This window comes from Chlorocebus sabaeus, chromosome 24 (genome assembly GCF_047675955.1).
Source record: "Chlorocebus sabaeus isolate Y175 chromosome 24, mChlSab1.0.hap1, whole genome shotgun sequence".
NCBI classification, from domain to species: Eukaryota; Metazoa; Chordata; class Mammalia; order Primates; family Cercopithecidae; genus Chlorocebus; species Chlorocebus sabaeus.
Genome location: NC_132927.1, coordinates 14,155,054 through 14,178,618, shown reverse-complemented (window position 1 = coordinate 14,178,618; position 23,565 = coordinate 14,155,054). Strand labels below are relative to the sequence as shown.

At 36.0% G+C, this 23,565-nt stretch overlaps 1 protein-coding gene across 2 annotated transcripts in view; it reads right to left on the bottom strand.

Moving 5' to 3' along the window:
• TTC6 (tetratricopeptide repeat domain 6) overlaps positions 1-23,565 on the bottom strand; it is a 234,798-nt gene that overhangs the window by 114,568 nt on the left and 96,665 nt on the right. For both annotated transcript variants that reach the window (XM_073010817.1, XM_007986533.3), the window contains 3 exons: positions 20,264-20,382; positions 15,541-15,735; positions 2,114-2,255 (listed from right to left, as the gene is read on the bottom strand). In XM_073010817.1, the coding sequence (XP_072866918.1) occupies positions 2,114-2,255; positions 15,541-15,735; positions 20,264-20,382 (456 nt within the window). The remainder of the gene's footprint in view (positions 1-2,113; positions 2,256-15,540; positions 15,736-20,263; positions 20,383-23,565) is intronic.

Below are 23,565 nucleotides of genomic sequence, written 5' to 3'. Positions count from 1 at the left end.
CCTCTTACTGATTTCTAGTTTTAGTCCATTATGGATTTGCTCTATTCTGGTATATGTTTCGTGGCATCTGAAAAGAATATGCATTCTGCTTTTGTTGGGTACAGTGTTCTATAAATTTCAACTGGAACCTACTGGTTGATGAGGTTGTTGCTGATTTTCTAAGTGTTCTATGAATTCTTGAGAGAGAAATGCAGAACTCTCCAACTATAGTTGTGGAATTGTCTATTTCTCCTCTCAGTTCGTAGATTTTGCTTTGCATGTTTTGCAGTTCTATGGTCTGGTGCATATATTTTTTAAGACTGGCATGTTTTCTTGATGTGCTGATACTTTTATCATTATGTAATGCCCTGTGTGTCTCTGAGAACTTTCTTTGCTTGGAAGTCTATCTTATCTGATATTAATATAGCCATTCCCACTTTTCTTTGATGGATGTTTGTGTATTTTTAACCTTTTTATTTTCAAACTGGCTATATCCTTATGTTTTAAATTTGTTTCTTGTAAATATTATATATCTGGGTCATGTGTTTTAATCCATTTTACCACTGTGTCATTTAATTGCTAAATTCAAACCATTTACATTTAAATTAGGGTTTAAGTCTGTCATTTTAGATTTTGTTTCCTGTCTGCTCTGGTTTCTTTTGTTTCTCTGTTTTCTTTTTCCTGTCTTCCTGTACATTACTTGAACATATTTTAGAATTCTACTTTTATTTATTTATAGTGTTTTTAGTGTATCTCTTTGTATAGTTTTTTAATTGTTACTCTAAGTATTACATTTTATAAATATAGCTTACCACAATTGACTGAGGGTATTATTTTACTAGTTCAAGTGATATGTAGAAATCTCACCTCCCTTTATGTCTCTTTAAGACATAAAATATGTCTTAAATATTTCCTCTATATCCTGTTACAACCACATCAGCATGATAAATTTTGCTTCAACAGACAAACATAACTTAGAAAACTCAAAAGGAGAAGGAAGTGTTATAGTACTTACCCATATTTTTGCTTTACGTGGGTTTTGTTCCTTCTATATATTCCTGGATTTTTTCTCTTATTTCTCTCTTTTTAGAGAACTTTTCCTAGCCATTCTTTTAGGGTAGGTATGCTGGCAACAAATTTTCTTCTATCTGAGAATGTCTTGATTCCTTCATTCCTAAAGGATATTTTTCTGGACATAGGATTCTGGAACATAGTTGTTTTCTTCCAGTACTTGAAAAATGTTCTGCCGCTTACTTCTGGCCTCCATCACTTCTCATGAGAAACCCATTTCCATTCAAATTGTTTTTCCCCTACAGGTAGCATGTCCTTTCTTTTTTGTTGCTTTCTTTATCTTAATATAATGCCCCTCTGTGTCTCTGAGAACTTTCCTTGCTTGGAAGTCTATCTTATCTGATATTAATATAGCCATTCCCACTTTTCTTAGATTGATGTTTGGTTTTTCTTTATCTTTCATTTTCAGAAGTTTGATATTATGTGATTTGTTCTATATTCCTTTGGATTTTTCCAGTTTGGGATTTGCTCAGACTCCTGAATCTATAGCTTTCTGCCTTTTGCCAAACTGGTAACTTTTCAGATATAATTTATTTCAATACTTTTCAGTCTCTCCCCATCTTTTGTGATAACACAAATACTAGATCTTTTGTTACAGTCCCTCAGATTCCCCAAAGCTCTATTGGCTTCCTAGCATGTTAATAGATATAATTCACATTAAAAATTATGAGGTCTTCAATAATTTTTTTTGAGACAGGGTCTCTTTCTGTTGTCCAGGCTAGAGGTCAGTGGTGCAATCACGGCTCATTGGAGGCCTCAATTGCCTGGGCTCAAGTGATTCCCTCATCTTAGCCTCCCAAGTAGCTGGGACCACAGATGTGTGCCACCCAGCTGGGTTATTATTTGTAGATACAAGGTCTCGTTATGTTGGCCAGATTGGACTCAAACTCCTGGGCTCAAGCAACCCTCTCGCTGTGTCCTCCCAAAGTTCTGGGATTACAGGCGTGAGCTACCACACCTGGCCAGCCCTCAACAATTTTTAAGAGTAAATAAAGTTTCCTGAAATCAAAAAGTTTGAGGACCCGTGAGGTACAAAAAACTAATATTACAGAAAGTTTCTTACTTCCTCTCCCAAGACTTGCAAGTGTGGTTTGTGAACATGCTCTCTAGTTCCTTGTGCCAATTCAGGTGGTATCCCTTGCGGTGTCAGAGGAATATGGACATATTCTTGGTTGTCATCCGTAACAGGAATTCCATATAATATTCTACAATGTGATAAAAACAATAAGTTTGTTTTTTAAGTAATTGACAAAGCATAAGATATTTGCCCTCATTTCATAACTCCACTGAAATAAACACATGGACATTTGACATCTGCACTAAACGGAGATTGTGTAGAAATCAGATAATCTAAAATGAGAAATAATCCAAAAACTGCTAATATCTGGTTCTTAATACATTTTAATAGTAATATTTATGATGATTTTGTAATGAAACAAAATATACTGGAATAATAAATGTATACTGGAATAATAAATTCACCCTATGAAAGCCTAGTTACAAAAGAGGTTAAAAAAAAAACCTTCTCTACCTTCTGTTCTCTCACCTACTCCCCATTCCAAGCCCACATATACACACAGAGTTTCATTTATTGGACTGGGGCAAAGCATCAGCCTAAGCAGAAGTGCCTTCTCACATTATGGTTTTCCCTTCTTGCTGGGATGAACAGAAAACTGTTCAGGCATCAAGTCTTTCTTTTAGACTACAAGCTACATATACATAAGAATATATATGGAACAAAACTTATCAATACAAGATTAAGCTAAAGAGATGAGATAAATCAAAATTTGAAGGTAAAATGTGTCATTAATTACTGACCTACAGACTGGCTTAAAAATACATTAACTTTTGTACTGTAACACTTAACTGTAAAATAAATATAAAATGAACATAAAGACAAAATATCCAAGAATATATACATAGTCAAGTGCCACATACATATTATAGATATATCAATTTCACATTGAAGCATTTAGAGCTACTATTTCCTCTAACTTATTGATACACTATTATATGAAGAATCACTTTATGAGTTACCAAATGTGAAAATTAAGCATACAAAAAACCCAACTGATTACAGCAGGTTAATAATACAGTGAAATCCTCAAATCCCATCATTCCTGCTGTTAAGAAGTAGACCCACTCAGAGCCAGGCTGGAGAAGATATGGCTTTGTCAGAGTAGAGTCATGAATAAAAGCTTCCTATCTTACCTACTAAAATACTTGAATTCAAAGAGAGTTTAAAACTCTACTCCCAGCAAGGTGAATACCACTGCCACTTAACACCCATTCCATCCTCCGTCTAACGTGCTTTTCTGAACTGCCAAGGATGGAAAGGTAAAACTCTCTTGGCCAGGCATGGTGGTTCATGCCTGTAATCCCAGCACTTAGGGAGGCTGAGGCAGGGAGATCACTTGAGACCAGGAGTTCAAGACCAACCTAGTCAACAAAGTGAAACCTCGTCTTCTACTAAAAACACAAAAGTTAGCTGGGTATAGTGGCACACACCTGTAGTCCCAGCTACTCAGGAGGCTGAGACACAACAATTGTTTTAACTCAGAGTGCGGAGGTTCCAGTGAGTCAAGGTCACGCCACTGCACTCCAGCCTGGGCAACAGAGTCAGATTCTATCTTACAAAAAAAAAAAAAACAACTCTCCTGAAGCCAGTGTTCTAGATGTTATTTAGAATCCACTAACCAAATGCAATTTAGAAGGCAGAAGGTTCTGACGTTTCTATTGGCAAGTACAGTCATGACAATGTTGAGTTCTTCTGTAGCAGTGTTCCAGTAAAGTTACGACTTTGTGAGTTGTGTTTTTTATTTGTTTGTTTTTTGCCAAGGAGCACGTCAAACAGACACAGTGTGGCTCCAGAGTCCAAAGCTGTGATAGTTAAGACTACTTAATCCCTGAATCTCAGTTAAGGTGGTATGTTGCCAGTGCTGGCTTCCAGATATGCCGCCTTCCTGTGTCAGGAGCAGCAGCGTCCTAGGCAGCCAGTTAAACATGCTCTGTGAGTCATCCCCAGGAGATCTCCCTACCTAATGCCCCATTTTTCTGACCCTCTCATTGATTTTAAAACACCAAATTCCCATTACTAAGTCCTTTTTTGCTTAAAATAGCTACAGCTGTGATATGATTTGGCTGTGTCCCCATCCAAATCTCACCTTGAATTGTAGTTCCCATAATCCCCATGTGTTGTGGGAGGGACCCGGTGGGAGGTAACTGAATCGTGGGAGTGGTTACCCCATCGTGCTGTTCTCATGATGTGAGTGATTTATCACAAGAGCTGATGGTTTTATAAGGGGCTTTTCCCCCTTTTGTTCATCATTTCTCCTTGCTGCCATCATGTGAAGAAGGACATATTTGCTTCCCCTTCCACCATGATTGTAAGTTTCCTGAGGCCTCCTCAGGCCTGCAGAACTGTGAGTCAATTAAGCCTCTTTCTTTTATAAATTACCCAGTCTTGATTAGCAGCATATGAACAGACTAATACAAGATGTTTCTGTTTTCTGAAGCTGAATTCCAGTGTATCCAGAAAAACAAAAGAACAGGGGAATGTCTAGGGACTAAGAGAATGAGCCAAGTGAATACATACATCAGGATCAATAAGTATTTCTAAGATAGGTTGGGAGGAGAAGGAGATGGTGATGAGGAGAGTGGTGACTAAGAAGTTATTTAGAAGCTATCTAAAAGTTATCTGTACGTTTCTCTGGCTCTAAGCCAGAAACAGGATAGTAAAAGTCATTTATAACTTACTGTCTTTTGCTCTTTCATATTCCAAAAGCATGCTAAATAAACAGAAATGTGGACTGGTTGGAAGAAAGTGAAGGTCATTGGACATTCTAGAGTGCATAGTTCTGGTAGACATGAATGGAGGCTTTGGTGGAAAGTCTTACCTAAGGTTAGCCTTTATGTTCCTGTATGACAAAGATGAAGCACTTACCTGGAAAATTTTATCCAGATTTTCCCTGCTTCCTTCTTTCTGTCCAGAGAAAAGAACCAACCCTTTCTAGAGTTCTCTCTGGAAAACACCACTATCTCAGTGGGTCAGACTGAAAATCTCTTCATCACCAATCTCTTCCTCACTCCCAACAGTAATGACTATTTCTGTTCATTCTCCCTCCATGATGTCTCTCCTGTTCATTGCATCTTCTCTCATCTGAGTCCTGTGATACCATCTTTGCTGGTCCCTTACTTCCAGACCCTCCCTCCTCCAATCCATGCCACATATCCCTGAAACTGTTGTTATCAGTCACCCCTTCTCCAAACATCTCACTGACTACACACACAGTATATAAAACCCAAGCTCCTGACTCCGGCAGTCAGGGTCCTTCACAGTCTGGGCACCATCTACTTTGCCAACTCTGCTTCCTTCCCCCCACCTCCCACCCAAGCTACATTTGCAATGCAAAAAAAAAAAAATGCCTTATGTATTGGGATTACTCCAGGAGCAATAGGGGAAACAGGCAAAATCAACAGGCCATTATAGTACTGAGTGGCTATGGAAATGGAGAATGATGAGAGCAAGACCTTCAGATCTCAACTCCTCCATCAGACCTTTACAAATCCTCCTCTACCCAGCCCAGATTCACGTCTGACTCCCTGGTTTCCCTGTTGCATTTCATCTGCTCTTTCATTATACAATATACTGCATTCTATTCCATATGCCTTTTTCACAGTAGAGCATAGGCTTGTTTGGGAGAAAAAGTGAGACTTACTCATTTTCTGTCTCCCAAAAACTTGAATGGAGTAGGTACTAAATAAATATTATTGAATTTTGGCTGAGTAAGAAAAGTCTCACAGCCAAAGCCAGCCCCATACTCTGCCCTGGGAAACAGAATCACTGGTAAGGCATGAGATGCTGGGAGTTCTCAAAGTGTGTTCCCTATTGAGCAGCATTATTATCATATAAGAACTTGTTAGGAATGCAAATTATTGAGCCCACCACAGACCTGAGTCAGAAACTCAGGAGCTGAGGCCTAGCCATCTGTGTTATAACCAGCCCTGAAGGTAATTCTGTACACTCTGAAGACGCAGAACAACTGAGGTACTCAATCTTTCCTAAAACAGCCTAATCATAAGAATATCCTGGGATGAAATCAAATTTGCATCTTCCCAGACCCCTTCTCTGAAGATCCTAATTCAGTAGTTTTGTGATAGAGCCTGGGAATTGACAAACTTATCAAACAACCCAGATGACTCTTATCCTCAAGAAAGACTAAAAATCACTAATATAGTAGAAAGAGTGAGCCTTTAGAATGAGGTTAGAAAACAGAATTTGGGCCCCTCACTGTGCTGTTTCCTTCTTCAGTCTGTTTCCTCATTTACAAATGGTAACAGTGAGTTTTTCAGAGTCAAATGTCTTAGAAATCATGTGCGTGAAGAGGCTTGCACACAGAATATGCTAAGAAAGTGATTGATATTATAACCACTATTGTTTATGATCATTGAGGGAGTTGAATGAAGAAAACAAGCCCATCTCTCTTGGAGTGAAAGTTAAACCTCCTTTTGGGTCCACATTGGCATCCCATGAGGCCAGAGAGAGAAATGTATTTCTGATTGTATGATGTTGTTAAAGAAGTTTGGAAAACATTTGTTCTAAGTTGTGAGTACTCTGAAAAAATCTCTGCACACATCTTCTATGAGTTACATAAAGGTGACTGTGAGTTACATCTTGTGAAGCATGGAGAAGGGATCTCCCTCCAGCAATCCTCCCCTACATTGGCATGACCCTAACAGACAGGTTCTCCATCACAGTTTCACTATCTCTTCCTTAACAAATTTATCTTGCTCTTTGGTGTACAAAAGCCTGCGAGAGGCTTCACAGGATGTAGATCACAGTCACTCTTAGGTAACTCATAGAAGATGTATACAGGGAAATTTGAAGAGTGCTCACATACAAAAGTTTCATCAAAGTCAATCTCACATACAATGGTTCTATTCTAGATACCATTTTTTAAAGTGCTCATAGCAAACTGATTCACACTAAACTGATTTCACAACCCACTCACTGGGTCACAATCCACAATTTGAAAAACATTAACTTACAGAGAATGTTGTTTAAAAAGCATATGCCAAGGTCTGGAAAAAGCTTTAGGTTTTCATCTTCTTGACAATGTTAATCTACAAATAACTTTCTTTAGTCTTTTATAATTTTTTTCTTTGAAATCTACAGCAGAGGCATATGAATACTTCGTATGTTTTAAAAAGATCAGAAAATATAGTCTTGATAAAATAACAAGTCTATAGAAGAGTAAGTGTATAACTATATATATGTGTATATATATATACACATTTTACAAAACATGATTGGGGAGGGGGAAATTGTATTTTTAATCATTGTAACTTCATTGCTACATGCAAACAGTGACATCTGGTGGAATGATACTGCTTTACTTTTTTAAAAATCCAGCTTTCACATACTGGCAATTATGGAAACAGACAAATTTCCAAATAATTCCTTTCTTGGTATTTCCATGTAAAAACACAAATACACAAGTGTTAATTCTTGCCAGGCATTGATAGTACATACTGAAATGATTTTTTGTCATCCCAAACTGTATTTTTAAAAACATGCTAAAGACATACTGATGGGGCTATTTGTTCAAAGTGGATATAACAGAAATTTAAAATGAGGTTACTATTAATTCCAGTTCTATCTCTGCCACCAACTGTGACATAGAGTGCAAAGCTTTGCCTCAGTCTCCTCATCCATAATATGAGAGGTTTAGGCTAGGGAACTACTAAGACGTCTTATAACTCTGTTCAATGTACTTCTGCGACATATACCACCAACTCACACAGTGATTCTCATGCTCTTTGGTGTAATACCTTAGGTCACTGCTTGGATTCTGCAGCAAGCAACAAGGTCGTGTAAGGGGTAGGGGTGGGGCCAGGATTAGAAATGATCATTGAGAAATGACAGATGGTAAGGGGAAGGTCAGTCGCAGATACCTAAACTGGTAGGAAATAAAAAGCATATGAGACAGAACAGAGTATTACAAATGAAGTGTAACAGACCACAGGTCTTGGGTGTACTATAATTAGAAAGGTTTAGCATGAGATGATGGCACATTTGGGTGGGGGGCAACCAGTGATAGGAAGTATAAAATCGGGCAATATTCAGAGACTGCAAAGCTTTCCGTAATTAACATCAGAGAAGTCTCCCACAATGACCAAGGCCACATCCTTGGCCTAGAATCAAAACAGGATTTTCAGTTCCTAGGAGGGAACAAGCAATAGTAAGATAAAATCCTCATCCTATATAAGCAGAAGCCCAGGTTCCAAAATTGGTTCACAATTGATCAAATACAAACCACCAAGGGCAAGTAAAATATGCTTCACACAGATTATCCAACTAAGCTCCTCAGATTCTTCCTAGATTACGTCAAATTGGTCCTAAAAACAGAATGAGGGTGAGTATACAAATTAAGCATAAAGAGAAAAAATGAAAGGGCCTTTCACAAATACACAAAGCAGTAGAATATAATAAAAACCACATTTAAAATTATAAAGACCTGGGTTTGAATCCCAGCTGTTACCAGCTACATAAACATGGACTAGTCAATCATTATGTTGCATTTTTTATTTGGGAAATAAAATGATTTTATCTACTACTTAGAGTTGTTATTAATACAAAATTATATAATAAATGTAGTGTACTTCAATGCATTTTTCTGTTAGATAATTTTCCATTTTCTTAACAAATATTACTATCTTATTTGAAGGATTTGGATAAAATCTTTCAAATAAAAGCACACCTTAAATATTTGATTTGTAAGCTATCATCAGTAGAGATAGTAAGTCAAACTACTCATATATGTGTCCTTACATTTTTATTTTTATATATAGATATATATCCTCAAAGGAATATGTTATCAAAATAACATCTATAATGTCATTTTCATAAAATGTATGTATATATAATATATGTGTATGCACAGAAGAAAAGCTTATAGTAATCTACCATATAGAAAGCCCAATAGGAAAAGGTCACCCTTAGTACAATATTTTTAACAATCACAGAGAGAAACTATAGAGGCAAATTTTTCAGATCCTGTCCCATCCCACCCCCAGTGCCTTTCAGGATTCTGACTGACTCAACTGCTAACATAAACCTGCATCTCTGGTTCTCCTACTTAAGATCTAAAAGTACGATTCTAATACCTCCAAGATAAACAGTCAAAAAATGCCTGGTAAATCTAGCCAATATTAACTTTGGGGAGCCAGAAATAATTTGCCTTCATTCAAAGTTGAGTACACAGAAAAACCCAAAATGATTTCTGTGAAGACAGTCTCCAAGCTACAAAAATGAAATATAGCATTCAAAAAGTGACAGAAAGCACATCCTTTTGGGAAAGATTTATTATAGGACACAAAAATATTTTAGAAAGATTCTGCTTTGTTTCTTGAGGTAATAAAATTCAGATAAACAAAAGAGATTCTCTTAAGAGACTGATAGAATTTAGAAAAAAATCTGTAAATGCCATAGCAGTCTCACAATAGAAATTAGAAGGACTTTTTAAAATTTATACCACAGAAAATGAAACCACTGAAGAACGGAGGTTTAAGAGATAAATCTAAGCAAAACCATGATAAATATAGAGGAAAGATAGTGAAGATCCAACATACAGCTAATTGATATTCCTGAAGAAATGCACAAAATAAATAGAATAGAAACATTACTCAACATAAAACAAAAAAGTCTTATAGTGAAGAACTATATTTTCATACAAGAAGGGCTTTCCATGTACCCCCAAAAATTAATTAGAAAGCAATCCACTCTCAAACACATGCTAGGGAAACTGTTCATTTTAAAGCAAAACATAAAAATTCTGTAAACATCAAGATGAGTAGGAGAAATATATTACATGCAAATAAATGAAAAACAGGTTGGCTTTAGATTTCTGTCTCACAAGATTAGACATCAGATAATGATACAAACAAAAAAACACATAGGCAAATGCTGGCAGATGAAACAGATTATAGGAAATAGAAAAGAAGCAAAAAAGGAAAAAGAGAATATAAAATGACAAAAATAATACCAAGTACATCTGATAGGACAATAAATGAATACGGGGTGATGCAATCTATTAGAAAAAAACCTATCAGAAAAAAATTCTGATTAGCTCAAAAAATACTTAAGTCTATGCATTCTACAAGGGACACAACTAAGACAGACTAAAATTAAAATGGAAATATATGCCATATAAATAAAGCAAAAAATAAAACAAAGTAGCTTTCATTTTTATGGGTTAAGAGTACAATGAAAACAAAAGGATCACAATCAACAGTTTCTTGAACTTTTCTCCCACACACACAGAAAAAATTGTTTTATATAATACACATGTTGTTTCTGAATTTAGTTCTAACCATTTCAGAATACAGAGCTCTACCTCATTCTTTATTATGGTTGCAATGCATCTCATTATTGAGTGCACAATTAAAATTCTTCCATGACGGACACTTAGGTTGTTTCCAGTTTTTAGTTATTATAAAAAGCGATATGATGCACATCCTCATGCATTTATCTTACCAATTCATAGTCATCAGCATATAAATGGCATTTAAAGCCATGGTCCTGGATAAGATCACCTTGGTAAGCCTGGGCACTCCAATGTTGAGAAGTCGAGATGAGGAGACACCAGGAGGAGGGACTGAGAAGTCATAGCCAAGGAAGCAGGAAGATAGCCAAGAAAGGAGTGGTCCCTAAGGCCAAGGGATAAATGTGACTTCTGGAAAAGTAAGTGATCAACTGTGTCCAACACAATTGAGAAGACAAGGACTGTGATATCTTAAAGCAAACCTGATCATGTCATTCTTCCTCAGAAAACCTATCAATGCTTTCCCAATTCACTGTGACTAAGAATCCCTCCCCCAAGCACTCACATGTGCCCTCACATACACATACGGGGTAACTGTAAAATCCTGCCTCCGCTCTAGCTTCAAATGTATCACTGCTCTTCCTGTTCTCTAATACTGGACTTATTTCCAGTTCTCAGATGGATTCCAATTGTCCACAGCATGAACTCAAACTTCAAAGTGTATACAAATTTCCTGCATTTCTAACAAGTTCCCAGGTGATGGTGATGCCGCTAGTTTGTGGACTATACTTTGAGTACCAAAGACCTAAAACATTCTTTCCCCTCCTCCTTCCTATCTTCTATCCATCTTTCAGGTTTCAATTTAAGTATCATTTCCTCAAACCTCCCCAAATAATCAGGGACCCCTCTTACATGTTTCCATAGCACTCTGCCCAACTCCATATTAATTGTCGCATTCACAGTAATTAATTCACCTTTCTTTTCACTGGTCTCCAGGTTCCCTGAGGGCAGTGATTATGTTTCTCTTGTTTGCAGATGCCTCTCTAGTGCCTACCTCTGTGCCTACTACAGAGTTAGGCATATCATTTGATTACTCGGATCAATATTTATTGACACGGAAAGATGTTTACACATAAGTTTTTAAAAGTTAGGTTACAAAACATTATGCATATAGTATTATTCTAGTTTTGTTCTATATGATTTATTTGCAAAAGGAAAACTCTGGAATCCTATATTTAAGAATGTTTAACAGTGTTATCTATAAATGGCAAGATTTTAATTGTTTTTCATTTTCACATTTGCTTGCATGTTTTTGTATATTTGTTAAAATATTTTTATTGTTTTTTGTAATAAAATAATCAAAAATGAAATTAAACATTGAATTTTGACACTTAACCTTTGGTTTTTCCATTGTTGTTGCTGCTGTTCTAATGTATAAAACTAATGATCTGTCCATATATTTTCCAAAAATTGACTAGGAATTTCTTTTTTAATTTGAAGTCAACTAGCGGGTTAAGTCTGGGATTTATAGCCTGGCATTGCTCACCACCCAAGAGCTGGCTATAAGGGGTGCCTGATTTGAAAAGGTCAGCCAATGTTTGTAGGACAGGATTTTTGCCACCAACTCTCTATTGATGGTGAATCAAGGAAATACACAAGTAGTTTTAAATAGACAAATCAGTGAAATGGAACAGAAATCCATAAATAGACTCAATAACGTCAGAATTTAAGGTATTTGAAAGTTAGCATTTCAAATCAGTAAGGAAAAGAAGATTCATTGAATAAATTATATTTTAAAATTGTTCTTATCAAAATAAATTACAAATGGATTAAATATTTATTTTTTTTCCAAAGGAAACCACAAAGTTACTAGAAGAAAATACGAGAGAATACATTAAAATGTAAATGTATAAACACACTTTTTAAGATTAGCATCAAGACTAGAACACAAAAATTGCTACATTAAAACATTTCTGATAGCATAAAACACCAAAAACAAAACTGAAAAGCAAGCAACAAATTGAAAAAAATATCTATAATATATATGGCAAATAACTAAAATTTTTAATATAAAAAGATCATTCACAAAACAATACAGAAGAGATAAATGACAACTCCACAAAATGTGATCTAGTAATTCTCAAAAGGAAAAAAGCAAATAACCAAGAAACATCTAAAAATATGTTCAACCTTACAAGAAATGAATAAAAATAATAAGATTACAAAAAATTCAAAAAGAATAACAATCATAGTTTGGCAAGGGTGTAAGGAAAAGAACAGTGTCATAAATTGGCATAGACAGTGTCACCATAGCTTGGTTATAGCAGTAACTATCTGGCCAGGCACAGTGGCTCACGCCTGTAATCCTATTATTTTAGGAGGCTGGTGCAAGAGGATCATTTAAGCCTAGGAGTTTGAGACCAGCCTGGTCAACATAGTGAGACTCTATGTCTACAAAAATAAATAAATAATAATAATTAGCCTAGTGCTACTCAGGAGGCTGAAGTGGGAGGAGCCCAGGAGTTCAAGGTTACAGTAAGCTATGATTATGCCATTGCACACCAGCCTAGGCAATAGAGCAAGACCCTGTCTCTATAAAAAAAAATTTGTATAAAGCAGTAAATATCATGAAATAATTTAAATGTTCACAAACAATCTTGAGTGAAGAAACACAGGCTATAGAATGTCATGGGTGGTTTAAACACGTACATATACAAGAGATGTCTGAAAGGCTATTCACCAAGTTGTTAACATTAATCTAAGTCTTTAAATACCTTTAATGATTTCCCCTACTTTAAAGCCTCAAATATAAAATCCCATACCAAAACTTTGAAATAAATGTCTATAAACTTCTCTATATAATATACAAATTATTTTTAAAGCAAAAATATGGCCAATACAAGATATTTGTATAGTTCTCATCATAATTACTGTTTAGCAAACTAAGCGTTAAGTTTGAACACTACACTATACTTCAAATAAACTTAAGTATATACCCTTCCAATTCCATTAAAATAGTCTTGGTATTTGCCATAAATAATGATTAACAAAATCAGGAAACATTAAAACTATACAACCACAAGTATTACTACCTTTGAAGTTAACTGATCATTGCACAAAAAATTGCAAAAAGCCATCCAATGAAAGGGTATTCATTTTGTTTACAGTTACCTTTCTTGAGAACACTTGGTAGTGCAGAAAAAAATTATACATTTCTCTGAACCTGTAGGCTCAGCAGACAGATATATTTTGAAAAGGTTAAGCTATGTTTAGCAAGGTAATCCTCAAGAGATAGATGCTGGAGAATTAAATATTCAGTACTTAAATTAACTTCTTATTTGGTACTTAGGAACAAATTGCCAAGAATTATCCTCATCAAATAGAACATTTATTGACTCTCGGAAAAAGAAAGTGAGGTCTACTTGAAGAAAAATATTTTCAGAATTGGAAAGAAACCAGCATTTCTAACACTTTGCATGAATAATTGAAGCTGTAAGTCCTCTAAATGATGCTTGGCTTGCGTAGTGCTAATGGGAATGACTCAAAATAGTAGAGTTTCATGACTACTAGATTATGTTTATGTATTTATTTTCTACTCCCAGCTTTAGGCTTTAACATACATTCCAAAGAATGGCATGCTGAACTGCTGTTTTCTACTGGAGATACTGGAGCAGTTCTGAAATTTCAAAAATTCTTCATACACAATTTTTTTCAAGAATTTAATTTGATAAAGCAAAACTAAAAGGCTTTAGATGTATAAAATTATGATTGATAAATAAATCCTAAAATTGTTTTTGCCTACATAGAAAACAAACATAAAAGTGACCTTCTTTTAGGGATTCAAATAGAAACTAATTGTGATTGCTAATCACTGGGAAACCAGGTAATTTTTAATTCATGAAATAATGCAGTAGTGTTGCCATTTTTACTAGAAGTCAAGTTTGAGAGAACACATTCAAAATATGCCATGAAAAGTATGGTTACTAATGATTTTGTGACAGTGTCATTAAAAGTAATATTTTAGAATAGTATTCTCATATGCCTAGGATAGTTAAATTATAATACTAAAAAAGTTTCCATTTAACTTAATATTTAATATTTGTAATAGTTTTAAAACATGTAGTACATTTTTCAGTATTTTTACCAAGGCTTCTGAAAGGCAAGAGACTGTAGGGCAAGCATTCTCAATGGGTAGGTGATATCCCTCCCTGGAGGTGAAAATTGGTGCTGTGGGTGGGGGGAGCACAGAGTGATTAAAGCTTACTCTTTTTATTTATAAAGGACATACATTCATATAATATATAAACAGATATACAGTATATCTAGCACATTAAAATTTAATGAGGGGAGTGATTAGAATAAAAAAGCCTTAAAATTATCTTTAAGTGGGTGATAATGAAAAGGCTGATAAAAACTTGAGTTAGACAAACCTGGATTCTAATCACTATCGAGAGATAAGAACTTCAGCAAGTAACCTGATATCACGAACCCTAAATTTCTTCATGAATAAAACGGAAATTACAACTTCTCCCTTACAGTTGAAGATTTAAATAGGAAACATGCAAAGCACACAGCACAGTGCTCAGAATATAGTTATTGCTGCATAAATATTAGGTTCCTTCCCTTTTCTCCTTCTTTTGAGGATGCTGTAAATTATACACTCTCCACAAAAGAATATGCAGATTCCAAAGGAAGGTGAGACCCAAGAAGGGGAATGAACTCCAAGAGCAATGACTTTTGTATGTGATCCCTGGACCCAAGTATGCCCAATGATGGTGAAATCTAGTTCAAATGACTGGGTCCAAGTGTCAAATCTGTGATTTGTTTAATTTTCTATGTATAGCTAATTGCTTAAATTTTATTACTTTCAATTTTCACATTTGTACTCCAGAGTTGTGATGACAAACAAATGAGATCATGTATGTAACACTCTGGGAATACTAAAGTTACCTTACAATTGGGAATAGGTTCATGTTAATATCATCAGGAAATGGAGACACAGATCTAGACTGTATACCTGAGGAAGTGGCAGAAAAAAAACAAAAACTGCTCCCTTCTCTTTAGTGTCCAAGAATAGAATCAAGTCTTTAAAATCTAGAACTCAAAGGCAGGATTTATGTGATAGTTTACATTCAGTTCAAAATCAAATTACCAGTGGAACTCTTACCTATCTGCTTGTTCTTCATCTGTAAAGTGATCATCTAAGAAAGAGGTTCCAAATTTTCCAAGCAGGGTATTGTGGCCTTTCCTGTTTGCAGTGTGATACACTCGAGAAGCCAGGCGCAAGTCAATGGGCAGTTCCTGGGCTGGGATGGTGGTGCACAAATCATGAAGGTGCGGCATGGAGTAGTCTCGTGGAATTCTGCAACAGAGAAAAGAAAGTGGGCTTCTTTCATCATTTTGTGGCCTTTAGATATAAAGTACATTTATACTGACAATTTAGTTCAGGTTCTAAAGACATATATAAATATAGGAGATCTGATTTAAAACTATAATAATGGTATATAACAAATTTAATATCACAATCTCAGGCCATTGTCCAGAGCTTTAAACTTGTATCCAACTGCCTGCTGAATAGCTCAACCTACACCTCTACAGACTACAGTCTGCAGGCACCTCAGGATCAAGTCTAAAAACACACTCTTTATCATAATCTCATCCCAACCTCTTCTCTCCTGAATTCTGAAACTCAGTCTGTGGACACCATATCCAGCCATCACGTATTACTCCTTTGCTACTCTGCTCAAACGCTAATGTCCCTAAAGAAGTGGAACAATATAGGTAGGACATTATCCATTAACTAGCATTGACAGAACTCTGGGTCTCTCTAAGTTAGTGTGGCATCTCCCTTCCCACTCTGCTGGGACTTGTATGTCTCTCCTGTCTTTCCTAAGTAGAGAGGATGACATGAAAATCTGCTTTTTGTTTTTGTTTTTTGTTTTTTGTTTTTGTTTTTTGTTTTTTGTTTTTGAGACGGAGTCTCACTCTATCACCCAGTCTTAGGCTGGAGTGCAGTGGCACAATCTTGGCTCACTGCAACCTCCACCTCCCACATTCAAGCGATTCTCCTGCCTCAGCCTCCTAAGTAGCTGGGACTACAGTCCTGTGCCACCACGCCCAGCTAATGTTTGTGTTTTTAGTAGAGATGGGGTTTCCCCATGTTGGTAAGGCTGGTCTCAGACTCCTGACCTCAAGTGATCTGCCCATCTTGGCCTCCCAAAGTGCTGGGATTACAGGCGTAAGCCACTGCGCCCAACCCAAAATCTGCTTTCTTAATCCCCAGTGCCACCTGTCATCCAATCAACAAATAATGATTGAGCACCTACTATATGCCAGATTCTGTGCTAGGTCATCTACACACATTTTCTCTAATTCCCACGATGAAGCTGTATTGGAGGTATCATTATGCTTATTTTGGGTAGGTCACAAAATTAGTGGGTAACCACTGGGATCCACACACAACATTACTGGCTATTGACCAAACTTGTTGCCTATTAGTGACTTCTGGGTGGAAGTGGTCCTTCTCCAGAAGTACTCCATCCCTACCTTCCTATTAAAGCTTACATAACAAAATGATCTTCTTTTCATCCAATCCAATCCAATCCAATCAGCTTTAGATCTTTAGATCATGTTCTCTTCTGAACCCCAAAACACAGCTGAGAATATGAATGATTTGTTGAAATTGCTCTTCCTTCACGGGCCTTTAAAACTGCAATATCCCAGATTTCCATCTACCTCTCAAATTCATCATAATCTGACTTAGTCTTTGGTTTTCCTTCTCCAGTTTCCGAACTGGGTGTGGCTTCTGAGGTTTGAACTTTTCTTTGTACATTGGAAAAATCATCTTTAGTGTTTCAGCTATTACCTCTGTGCTGAGAGCTCCCAAATCTTACTTCCAATATCACTACCTCAACTAGATTTCTCATTTTGGAGACAGAAAACATCTTTGACTCCTCTCTCTTTCACCTGCACATCCAATGCAAAACAGTTTCTCCCCTGCACAGGATTGCTCAGATGTGCTCCTTCTGCATCCTCACTGCCAGCATACCCTTCATCAGCTCAGCCTGCACAGGCAGTCGTTCGCCAGTTGGGTTGAGCACTGCAGCCTCTGTCTATTCCCCTCTGCAAAATTCTACCAGATCGATCTCCTTTAAGTGCTCCTTTACCCAGTACATTGAATGGTTGTTGCTTACTGCATTTGTCTAACTTCCTTTCTCTATGTTTCAAGGCTCCTAGCCTTTGGACTTACTTCTAGCATAGTGATTAAGAGTACAGACTCTGGAGTCAGACTGCCTGGGTTCAAACACTGTTAATAATTCTCATTTGGTCATAAGCAAGTCAATTAATTTCTCTATACCTTGTCCTGGATACAGTTGCTTTAAGAAAGAAGAGTGAATGCATTTAGAACAGTGTGCCTCACGTGACAGAAGTTAGTTATTCTCATCAGTTTCCAGGACAAATCACAGGGCTAGACCTGTCAGTTCTTTCAGTTATGGATACAGTGCTGTCTACCCTTTTGTCCACGTCTAAATATTCTTCAAACAAGATCTCAAGGACAGACTTCTCTGCCAAGTTTATCTTTTTTTCTTTTTTACAAACTGTCTTTTTTTGTAAGCTGCTCTACTCTTGTGTCACCCATTTTGACCCTTTATCTAGAGGCTTAATGCTGGTCTGTCCACTGACCACTTCATATGGCTGGGACTGATTCAGAGATTAGCATGGTGTAAAGAATATAGACTTTGGAGTTGGCTGGGCCTGGATCAGGATCTTGGTTCTAATACTTGCCAACTGTATTACTGACTTCTTTAAAAGTCTTCTGATAAATGAGGATAAAAATCCCTAACTCTTGCCTTTATAAGAACTGATAAAAATAGATGATGTGTCATTCCCAGTCTGTAGAAATATCTCAAGAAATGGTTTATTTTTAAGGTTGTTACTATTATTTTGCACTACACAACACCTAACCCATTGCCAGGCACCATATGTACACTATTGAATCATTAATAGAGAGTGGTCTATGGCATTCCAAAAAAGCATAGGGCCTAACACAATAGGATATGAAATGTGTTCATGTGAAAGAGGAAAAGAGAGGTAAGTCTAAACATTTGGAAATGCCTGAGACAAAGAGGCCTAACTGGAGGTTTGAAAGGGGGTGTCCAGAAAGCCAGGGCTCCCAGGTACTCTGGACTCCTAACAAAGGGCTTTTAAAATAGAGGTGGAAAAAAAAAAGGTATGCTCTGATGTCAAGCTCACCTACACCATCATTCTACCTGAGACAGGTCCTGGCTAGTAGAATGTGTTTGAGATTACATTACTGATTTTTATATTTTCTTTAAAAAGCATCACAACAAATCTGAATTCCTATGTGCCCATTATAGTCTATTAACATTAAGCAAATATATTTCCCTTGGTTATTGACCTAAATAACAATATGCTGCAATAGATGTTTGAATTCCCAAGAATACAATTTAATTTGAGGGCTAGTGAGAAAATTTAGCTTGAAAATTGATTAAAGAAAAAGGAAGAGTAAATAAAAGACTTTCAGAAACATTTTTCCAAAGTTCTTTTTTACTATATAATTTTTAAAAATATCAGACTTTTATTCCTCTGCATCTCATTCTATTTCTCTCTAATAAAAATTTCTAATTTTTGTTTTAATGAATTAAAGCAGTACTATATATATATATATATATATCAATAAGATCTACAAATATTTTTGGCATGCTCAGGAAAGGTTGTGTGTTTTTATAGCACACTCTTCTTAAACAGGACTATTTGTCATTCTTTGAAACACTAAGACATAAAAAAGAAAAGACTCTGACTCTGTGTGTGGCCATACTACTCTGCTTAATGCACTAAATGCAAAAGGTTTTTTAGAAAAAAAATCAAGCAGTTTCTGCTTCATTGATAATCTGACAGTAACTATTTATTGAAGGTAAAATACTTGTTGTCTGCTGTCACTATTTGTTTTAATACATAATCTTGCTAACTAAATGAGCTTAAAGCAATGCAGATAAGCAATGGTATGTACAGGGTCACTTAAATGCCAATTTGACTGTTTCATAAACTTTGGAATTCTTTTCCCATGAGTCTATTCTTAGCTACTAAATTGTGAGTAATATCCATTTACAAAGTTCGAGCTAGCCATAAAAAGGTTGTCTTCCATGTCCAGCATACCTTTCCGTTCCCTAAGAAACAACAAAAGCTAATAATTAAAGCTTCTTCAAACCCCCATTAAGAGTTAAATGAAGAAGAATCTAGAAGAAACCAACCCATAAAAACTTAGTGGTGAAATAAGGAGAAAATCTGAGTATCAACAAGGTGACTGGCAAAACGTAAATCATAATCTAAATTGCATTTCCACACTATTATTTAAAATTGTGGTTGTATTCCTGTGTAACAAGAAACTCCATTAAAATTATGGATGTGAGGACGAAGCATGATATTAATAGTAGAGAAAAATAATGCCATCTAAATTGCCAAACAGATGGCTTATGGACATTTTGTGTTGGCTTGTTTTTTATTTTATCATAACAAAATTAACCAATATAATAAACAATTGATCCAAATCAGGCATTACAGTGACCAAAAATATCAACTCTAACATGCTAACATTTAATTTTCTTGAGTCTCACAAGGAGTTATTGTTCCAGTTATTGTTACATCATGAAAGTAGGCACATGTGCCAAAAACAGGAAAAGAGAAAAGCATAAAGTATAGCACTAACTGTAAAATCTGTCGCCAGCTTTTCCTGTGAGAAGGTTTAACTTAGCTCTCATATATGGATTTCTAAAACATTTAGTTTTCTTTTATAAAAATGTATTTTCATGTCTCAATGCTACTGAATAACTCCTCTTCCAATAGGAAAATTATAAATGTAAGAAAGTTACTTTTCACGTAGTTGTTTATCACAAAGAGGTTTTGAAGACTTTCTTGGTCTCCGTGATATACGTTTCTGCATTTGCTTAACTTCTTTTCCTTCAATTTGCAAGAATTCTGATGATTTTGCCTTTAAGAAAATATAAAGTGTAAGGGAAGATGCAACACGAGAGTTAGATCTTTCTCTCATATTCAGTGAGTCATCTAATATTTAAACTCCAGATTTCTATGTATATTTTATAACAGAATGCTAAAAGTAAAGTGATAGTTTCATCTGAATCCATTCCTAAATTTTACATACATACCTATATAACAATAAAAATATTAGTACCATGTTTGTCTACAATATTTTTATTTATTACCTTAAAATTACTGAAGAATAAATATAATATTTCCCCCCCCCCACAAGTACACTCTTCTTTATTGGTATTTGTAATAAAACTTACCCTTATATCCTTAAAGTTTGGCATGACTGCTAGTTACAACCACAAGCTAAAAAGAACTTTAGTGCTTTATATTTTTGTTTTGATCAGTTTATCAGAATAAACTTACACAGAATTCATGGTAATCATTCATGTAAAGATATTGTTTTCTGTGGGTTTCTCTATATTTTTTTGAGATTAGATTTAAGGAAGAAATCAGGGAGGCCCTCCTTGAGAAAAGCTATGGTTGAATAAGTAGAAGGTAGCCAGATAAAAGGAAGTTAATTTTTTTATGTTAGGTAGGGTTTAGGTTTGATACAGTAGTAAGGAAGGAGCTATTGCAACTTCTTGAGTGATGAAGTAATGAAGAATAAAGAAAGTTCAATGAATACAGAGCATTCCATCTAACCATCTTGGTAATCTGAATTTCTTGTACAGTATTTCCAGAAAGTGGTCATCACCTGGCTGAAACATGGTCAGGAGTGGAGAACTTGAATACATATAAACTCAGCCACTTTCTCTTTGAAAGTCTTCCAGTCCTGGAATTTTTGCTTGTTTCTTTATTATTGAATCTAACAACTTTCATCCACCAGTCTCAATACAAACTTCGGGAACCATACAAGCACAATCTAGCTCTCAATTGTTTGAGAGACAGATAAATATTAGAATACAGTTTAATCCCCTGGGCCTGCTTTTCCCTCAGATACACATCCCCAGTCCTTTCAACTCTACCTTACATGACATGGTTTTGAAGTACTATGCTTAGTCATCTTCACTGCTTTCTTCCAAATAGTCTCTAATTTGTTAGAGCTCCTCCTGGGGTTGGACACCCAGATGTGAATATAATATCTGAGGTGCAATATAATCAGATCAGCCAGAAAAAAAAAGATGGTATTTGTCAATGAATGCAAACTATGATTGCATGTGACTTCATCACAAAACTACATTACAGCCTAAAACACTGAAGTTTTTCACATTTGCTACTAAATCTTGTCATCACATATCTATGTACTTACTTTGTGGATCCTAAGGCTATCCTAATTAAATTTCATCTGAATTTGACTAATCAAATCTTTTTTTAATTCTTAATTTTTGTGGGTACATAGAAGGTATATATATTCATGGGTACATAAAATGTTTTGATACAGGCACACAATGCATAATAATTACATCATGGAAAATGGAGTATCCATTCCCTTGAGCATTTTTCCTTTGTGTTACAAACAATCCAATTATACCCTTTTAGTTATTTTTAAATGTACAATTAAATTATTACTAACTAGCCGGTCTCAGTGGCTCACGCCTGTAATCCTAGCACTTTGGGAGGCCAAGGCGGGTGGATCATCTGAGGTCGGGAGTTCGAGACCAGCCTGACCAACATGGAGAAACCCGTCTCTATTAAAATACAAAATTAGCCAGGCATGGTGGTGCTTGCCTGTAATCCCAGCTACTCAGGAGACTGAGGCAGGAGAATCATTCAAACCCAGGAGGTGCAGGTTGCAGTGAGCCGAGATTGCACCATTGCATTTTAGCCTGGGCAACAAGAGTGAAATTCCATCTCAAATAGATAAATAAATAAATAAATACATACATTACATACATACATACTGACTATAGTCACCCTGTTATGCTATCAAGTATTACGGCTTATTCATTAATTATATTTTTTCGTACCCATTAACCACTCCCACTTCACGCCCATCGAGCCCTCCTTCCCAGCCTCTGGTAACAATCCTTATACTATCTATCTCCATGGGTTCAATTGTTTTGATTTTTAGATCCCACAAATAAGTGAGAATCTGTGATATTTGTCTTTCTGTACCTGGATTATTTCACTTAACATAACGATCTCCAGTTCCTTCCATGTTGTTGCAAATGACTAAATCTCTCTCTCTCTCTTTTTTTGTTTTTTGTTTTTTGGTGTTTTTTTTTTTTTTTTTTTTTGAGACAGGACCTCAATCTGTAGCCCAGGCTGGAGTGCAGTGGCAAGATCATGATGCACTGCAGCCTCAACCTCATGGGCTCCATTGAGCCTCCTACCTCAGCATCCCAAGTAACTGGGGCTAGAGGCATGCACCATCAAGCCTGGCTAATTTTTGTATTTTTATAGAGATAGAGTTTTGCCATGTTTTCCAGTCTGATCTCAAACTCCTGAACTCAAGCAATCTACCCGGCTAGGCCTCCCAAAGTATTGGGATTACAGGAATGAACCACTGTGCCCAGCCTCATTCTTTTTCATGGCTGAATAGTATTCCATCATGTGTATGTACCACATTTTCTTATCCATTCTTCCGTTGATGGACACTTAGGTTGCTTCCAAATCTTGGCTGTTATGTGACCAGAGCTGCAACAAACATGGAAGTGCAGATATCCCTTTGATATACTGATTTCCTTTCTTTGGGGTATGTACCCAGCAGTGGGATTGCTGTACCATATGGTAGTTCTATTTTTAGTTTTTTGAGGAACCTCCAACCTGTTCTCCATAGTGGTTGTACTAATTTACATTCCCATCAACAATGTATGAGGCTTCCCTTTTCTCCAAATCCCTGCCAGCATTTGCTATTGCCTGTCTTTTGGATATAAGCCATTTTGACTGGGCTGAGATAATATCCCATTGAAGTTCTGAGCACTTTTCATATATCTGTTTGCCATTTGTATGTCTTCTTTTGAGAAATGTAGATTCAAATATTTTGCACATTTTAAAATAAATTATTAGATTTTTTTCCTACAGAGTTGTTTGAGCTCCTCATATATTCTGGTTATTAATTCCTTGCAAGATGGAGAGTTTGCTAATATTTCTCCCATTCTGTGGGTTGTCTCTTCACTTTAATGATTGTATCCTTTGGTGTGCAAAAGCTTTTTAACTTGATGTGAACCCATTTGTTCATTTT